Source organism: Sinocyclocheilus rhinocerous, unplaced genomic scaffold (genome assembly GCF_001515625.1).
Source record: "Sinocyclocheilus rhinocerous isolate Xijiao unplaced genomic scaffold, SAMN03320098_v1.1 scaffold993, whole genome shotgun sequence".
Taxonomy (NCBI): Eukaryota; Metazoa; Chordata; class Actinopteri; order Cypriniformes; family Cyprinidae; genus Sinocyclocheilus; species Sinocyclocheilus rhinocerous.
In genome coordinates this window covers 1,808,073-1,814,877 of record NW_015639771.1, presented here as the reverse complement: position 1 = coordinate 1,814,877, position 6,805 = coordinate 1,808,073, and the positions used below count along the sequence as shown (strand labels likewise).

The 6,805-nt window shown below is 35.7% G+C and overlaps 1 protein-coding gene across 1 annotated transcript in view; it reads right to left on the bottom strand.

The window, feature by feature from the left end:
* Positions 1–751: 751 nt before the first annotated feature.
* The window catches only part of LOC107751748 (alpha-(1,3)-fucosyltransferase 9-like), a 7,657-nt gene continuing 1,603 nt past the window's right edge, over positions 752–6,805 (bottom strand). The window contains exons 2-3 of the mRNA XM_016567513.1: positions 2,859–2,953; positions 752–2,123 (exon numbers count right to left, since the gene is read on the bottom strand). Coding sequence (XP_016422999.1) covers positions 1,036–2,115 — 1,080 coding nt within the window. The 5' untranslated portion in view covers positions 2,116–2,123; positions 2,859–2,953 and the 3' untranslated portion in view covers positions 752–1,035. The remainder of the gene's footprint in view (positions 2,124–2,858; positions 2,954–6,805) is intronic.

Here is a 6,805-nt window from a genome sequence, read left to right as displayed (position 1 = left end):
CCTTAAAGCAATATTTCACACAAAGATTGTGTCATCATTTAGTCACCCTTGTGTTGTTTCAAATCTGTATGGCTTACTTTTTCTGCAGAACACAAATTAAATTACTTTTGTGCGTTCTTTTTGGACCCCATTGACTTTCACTGTTCTGGAAAAAACTATGGAAGCCCGTTTCCTCAAACTCATAAATTCTGACTGTTTTTTTTGCAAGTTTACATCTCTCACTTCTTCGTTTATACAGCATCTCGCAATTCAGACTTTGTTTCTCAGAATTCTGAGTTTATGTCTCAGTTGTTTTTTTGTTTCCACAGTAGAATGAGAAATAAAATAATTGTGACTTTTTATCTCTCAGTTCTGACCTTTCTCTTGCAATTACAAGTTTATATCTCATAATTCTGACTTTTCTCAAAACTATGAGATAAAAAGTCACAAAATGTTGAAACACTCTTCAAAATTTCTTATTTTATGTTCCTCAAAATAAATAAAGTCCTACAAGTTTGGAAAGACATGAGGCTGTGTAAATAATTTTTGGGTGAACTGTCCCTTCAAATGCAAATTGTGCATTTTGGTCAAAATCATCTTTCCCAATAAATATATACATATTAAACTCTAAAATGCATGATTTGCATCTAAAATATAATTTACAAAATGTATTTTTCTGTGTGTGTGTTTGTGTGTGTGTGTGTGTTCCACGGAAGAAAGAAAGTCATACAGGATTAGAACGACAAGTATGTGTGTAAATGACAGAATTTCTGTTTTTGGGTGAAATATCCCTTTAAACGCTTTTTGCATTTTGGTCAAAATCAGCTTTCCAAATAAAAAAAAACTTATTCAACTCTAAAATGCATAATTTGCATCCAGATTAATAAACACATGAAACCGAACACGAAATAAATGTACATCTACTTTGGGACATTTTACAAAAATAAAAGTCTGTAAGTGCTCACAACAGACCCTCATTTGAATTGAGTTACATGTACACGAAGCTCTTATTGTCAAGCAACTTTCATTAAGCTGGTCCAGTGGTTCAGTTGTGGATTAACCCCAGTACCATTTGTCGAGTTTGTTAATTGTTTTGTACTCATTGTGCCTTCTAATGTAATCGCAAGCCAGACACGTGTGTTCAGCCCAGAAGTACGCCTTTTTCACCTTAAAGTGTTTACGCCAGTCAAAGTACTTCAGGTAAAGCTCCTCATTTTTGTCAAGGAACAGGAGGTAATCAGCCAGCTCCTTTGGAGACGGGAAGTCATCGACGTGGATGAAAGCATTTCCCTGCACAAAGTTCTGATAGTTCTCCCTTGGTGGTCCGAGCACCACGGGTACAGTGCCGACGGAAAGCGGGTTGTACAATTTCTCAGTGATATAGTCTTTGTGAATTGAGTTCTCAAATGCCAAATAAAATTTACAGCTTGCAATTGTAGGGTAATAGTCCTGGTCGGAAATGTACTCACCAAATGCTTGTCCGTATGCATGAACCTCGATGTGCTTGTATAGTTCATTGTAGTACTTCACTCTGACGTGGTCTGGGTTCCAATTGCTGACGATCCAACAAATCAGCTTGTTCTTGCTTGGCGGCACGAAGTCCTCCTCTCCTTGGGCTGCGACAATCGATCCATAAGGCACTTCTATATCAGCATCCTGCCGATAGTTTAGAGTTAAATTAAACAAGTTTTCAATTCCAGGTAACTGAGATGAATGTGAAGGTGATTCGAAGTTCATCCAAATCCATCTCTGCAACGTGGGCCGATACGTCGGTGGCATGTTGGACAGGTCACTGGTGATGTCCCTGTGATGTATGACCACGGCGTCAGATTTGTTGTAAAGGTTTCGGTCGGCAGTGATGAAGCAGCCATCGATACTGAACAAAGAGCTACAGACGTTCAGGTCGTAGGTTTCACCGAAAGGCCAAAGCCAGACCAGGATGGTGGTCTGGTTCTGTTCACTTCTGTTGGAAAGGAGGCTCTTCACTCGGGCTGTGGACGTTTCTGACTCGACCGGGCCTGACAACCAGCTCGTAGATGGTTTGATGTACATTAAAAACAAAGTCACAAAGCATCCTAATAAAAAGATACCAAGCAGGAGGGGTCGTAGGATTCTGTAAGTTGGTGCAGATGGCATACTCTGGCCTTTAAAGAGGAAGTAGATGAAGATCAAAAGGCAAAAAACAAAAGGTTATAGGTCATTATATGAAACAGCTGCCTATAGACCTTACTCAAGGTAATGCCCAATTTAATTTTTGACAGTAATGAAAAACAAAGCTGTAAGGGATAGAAGTACAGTGCATTCAATTTATTGTACTATTGTTTAACAACATACCGACTATTCAGCTGAAGAAACGTCTTTCTGTAAAACTTTCAGTAGACAAAATCTCCATAAAACAGTTTTAAAAGTTGTGAGTTGGAAAAATTACTTGATGTAGGAACTTTATACAGTGCGTGCCATTTGCAGTATGTATGTTGAGGTGTCTCATCCATCAGATGATTATATGTGCACTACTGTAATGAAGATAAACATAAAAGGCATAAAAATCCTAGACTTTATGTAAAGAGGCATTTACATGTCTAGGACGTTTGACTGTACAAGTACACTTGAGATTAAAATGCTGGCTGGTTTACACATTGAAATCACGTGATTAGTAGAATACTTATATATATATATATATATATATATATCTCTCTTATTCAAAGAGATCAGTTCCTGAAAGGATGACGATTCATTCAGACAATTTTTTATGGAATAGTAGTTATTATTTAGAGAGAAAAAAACTATGATTAATATATTTAACATGACTAACTAATCAACTAATCACAAGCACTGTGAATTCCAATGTAAATGCACAGAAAATAATCTTAAAACTTCACCTGACAGATTTGCTGATATCCAGAAGGTAAAATGATTTTATGTTCCGGGTTCTTCTTTTTATTACCAGAAGAATGTCAGTCTTAAAATCAAAGGTCTTCTCGTGAGGGGAAAAAGACAGAAAATAGATTGCATCACTGTACAATCAATATCAACTGGTAGATGTCAAGCATTTTAAGGAATAAAGCTGCAGACTGACTATAAAACTGAATATCAAATAACACTTTGTGTAGAAAGGGTGTAAACAAACATTTTAGACTGGGGGGATCCAAATGTGAAAGCTTAAGATTTTGTCATTGAAAACTCCATATTGTTTGATCACTGTTCAGAATATTTAGGGAGATACACCTCCCTCATTGTCTCTGGTGGTCTTGGGCCTTTTGTGGGATCGTATGCTCAAAAATAATTCTGGTTCATTGCAAGAACAATTAGACAATCAGTTTTACACATGGGAACACTGCCATCTTCAGGATGTCAACAGATAATAGAACCAAAAGGCCTATTTACACCAATTTTTCACCTTGGCAAGATGTTAAAATTAGCTAACAGTTTTAGGATCTAGAAACACTAGATTTTGTTTTCTGAATACATTCCCAGAACAGAATCCAAAATCTTTTTCTTTCTTTCCTTCCTTCTTTTTTCTTTTTTTTTTAAATGAAAACCATGGGACTACTATAATGCAATACAATTTCCAGTCTTTCTTAAAACCACACTGCACATTACATCCAAATTCTTCAAAAGTAAACCAATGACTTCAAGAGGCTATAAAAAACATTAGTATCAAAATACACCATTAAAAATCAAATAAACATTCAATTAACTTATTCAATTAACTTCAATGGACTGAATCAACAGCTCAGTTAACTGTACAATTTCACAGGGACATCTGCTAATAAAAAAAATCTTCACAGATTCCTCTTAATATCACCCTGTTCTGTTAAACTAATTGTGCTAGTCTGACACATATAAGCAAATTAATAATTGAAGAAATCAATTAACAACCAATGAGTTACATATCTTTCTATTACCTTTCACAGCAACACTTCACAATAAGGTTCCATTTGTTAACATTAGTTAATTGCATTAGATAACATGAACTAACAATGAGACACTTCTACTTATTAAAATCAAAAGTTGTATCTGTTAATATTATGTCATGGACTTGAGATTTAACGAACTAACAATGAATAGTTGTAATTTTAACAAGGATTAATAGATACTAGGGGTGTAAACCTTATAATGTAAAAGGGCTCCCTATAGTTTTAAGCATAAGCTGAGGTAGATTTTTGTCACTAAGAAAAATTTTTACTATAACTGAATGTATTTAAAGAAAGAGCAACTTGTTCAGTAAACCATAAAAAAAAAATTTTTTTTTTTAAAGTTTAGTTTTCCCCCCTGCTGTACCGAAATCATACCGAACCGTGACGTTAAAACCGAGGTACGTACCGAACTGTCATATTTGTGTACCGTTACACCCCTAATAGATACCATAACAAATGTATTGCTCATTGTTAGGTAATATCAGCTGACGCATTCAATAATGTTAACTAATGTAACCTCATTGCAATTTGTTACCACTTTTACATTGTACAGGTATGCGGACTAAAAAAGGCATGTATGGATCTCAGGAAGTAAAGCAACATGACAATAAAATGATTTGGGATTCTTATATGCCAGTGTTCTCAGGTGCAGCCCGTGAGATATATCCCATCTAACACACCTGTTACTCATTCATCTCATATTCATAATGCATTTCGGCTGTAGGGTTTTACACACGCGTTACACTACACAACACTGTTGGCTGAGAAATTAGCTTTGTTTCGTCTCTGCAGTGTCCATTTGCTATTAATATACCGTGTGGACACATGGAAGAGCTGTTTAAAAGGTTTATCAGTGCATTTGTGACTCAATCATCTCATATCACAGCAAAAGCTCTCTGTAAAAGAGCGACACAGACGAGGCTTCTGGGAAATGGATTATACACCTGTTAAATCAAACATTGCTCACATCCAGTACATAATCAAATATAATTATGCTAATGGATTATATATTTCTCAAAGTTTACAAACTTTGGGCAATAATCAGCTATTTAAAGGTCCTGAGGGGAGGGTCTTTTAGTTAGCAAAGTGTTTGGCATTTCATATCCTGTTTCCTAACTGCTAACTGTAGGCCTATATATTTACATATTTTTGGCCAACAATACACATATGATGCATGATTTTATTAAAGTAAACAAAGATCAACGAGGTTGCATCCCAGTTAGCAAACAAATTTGGCCCAGATTTGGCATGCATCTGGCACAGCTGGCATTCATCCGGCACTGGCATACAGCATGTGGGCCAAACATGGCCCGGGTTTGGCAAAGATGGTACCGGGTTTAAGACGGCACACAAGACATGGGCCAGATGTCAAATGTAGTATTTGGCCCAGATGTCAAATATAGATATGTGGGCCACATATGGCCGATCTTGACCCACTTGAATCCATTTCAAATATTTTTGAGCAAAATCCCAATGTTTTCCCATACAGAAAGGTAATATATTCACATATATGTGAAACACTGTTAAATATATTGAAATATATTTTGAAAATGCATAACATAAAGCTCATGTTGCGTGTTTAATTATGTGTTTACATATATGTGAAATTATATTCATGTCTCATATGATATTATATGATATATGATATTATTTCTTATATTATAGTATAGTATATCCTGTTGTTATATATATATATATACAGTATATGTGTGTGTGTGTGTGTGTGTGTGTGTGTATATATATATAGGAGTTACCATGGAAACGGGGCGTCAACTCACTCAGCTGACAAGTAGCGAGAGTCCGTCTCTCTGCTGTTTTGACTGCTTTCAGGTAAGTTACACAAATAAAACATACAACTGTTCCTGACACTTTCTTACATGTAATTGACACGTCTCTGTTGAATCTTTACTTTACAGGAATGGTTTAGTGTCTTCAAATTTAACCTAAAAGTCTGCACTGTGGGGTCAATCGGTGACGTCACTTGCATGAACTAATTGGCTGAAACTATTTCAAACACGTTTTGAACTTACATTGCAAAAAAATATTGATAAATTGTACTGTGATTTCAGGAGCGTCAGAAAAAAATCAAAAAAATATATCAAATAAATATCAAATATTTCCTGTATGTCCTACAAGGCCATCTTGTTTAACTCTGCACTGAGGACACTTCATACACAACAACCTACAGAAGGGTCCATCATAATTCGAAAAAACAGAGGATAATAAAAAAAAAAGATCTTTGAAATTAAAATTAATAACGGTAAGACAGAACCAGAGTACTGTGAGCGTACCTCACTTCAAACTATAACGGTCTGTATGTATATTATTTTCTAAACTTTAGTGAAGTGTTTGTTCAAGTAGACTTTGTTGCTTGTGGAAACATCACGCGAGCCTGAAAGGTACTTAAAACTTTAAATCTTATTTGCACTCTTGAAGACTAAATTTCAGTCCGGCAGAATTTTCTGCACACTTCACCACTGAGGCCAAAATGAGCATTGTGAATTTAAGAGCCTCATTGTTTGTTTGAATTGTATTTCAGGGCAGTTCGTGAAGACAGATAACCTGGACAAAAGTCAGTTCCAGATCCAGCCTCCACACCAGACTTCTCACTCACAAGGATTGCTGTCTACTAGATATTATGTGTACTCTTCAGACTTAGGTGCATGCAGATATTATTCAGGGACATGAACACTGAATATTGCAAAAATAGAGAAATTACCTTATTTAAGAATTTTGTGTTAATTGCGGAAACATTAAAAAATATAATTTTTTTTTTTTACTGTTTTTTTGTTTTGTTTTCCAAAGCACCTAAATGCCAATTCACACTGCCATACTCCCAACAGGGTGAACACACTGAACAAGCAAAACAAATAAGCATGTTAGGTGTGAGATTCATTCAACTTGGTTTG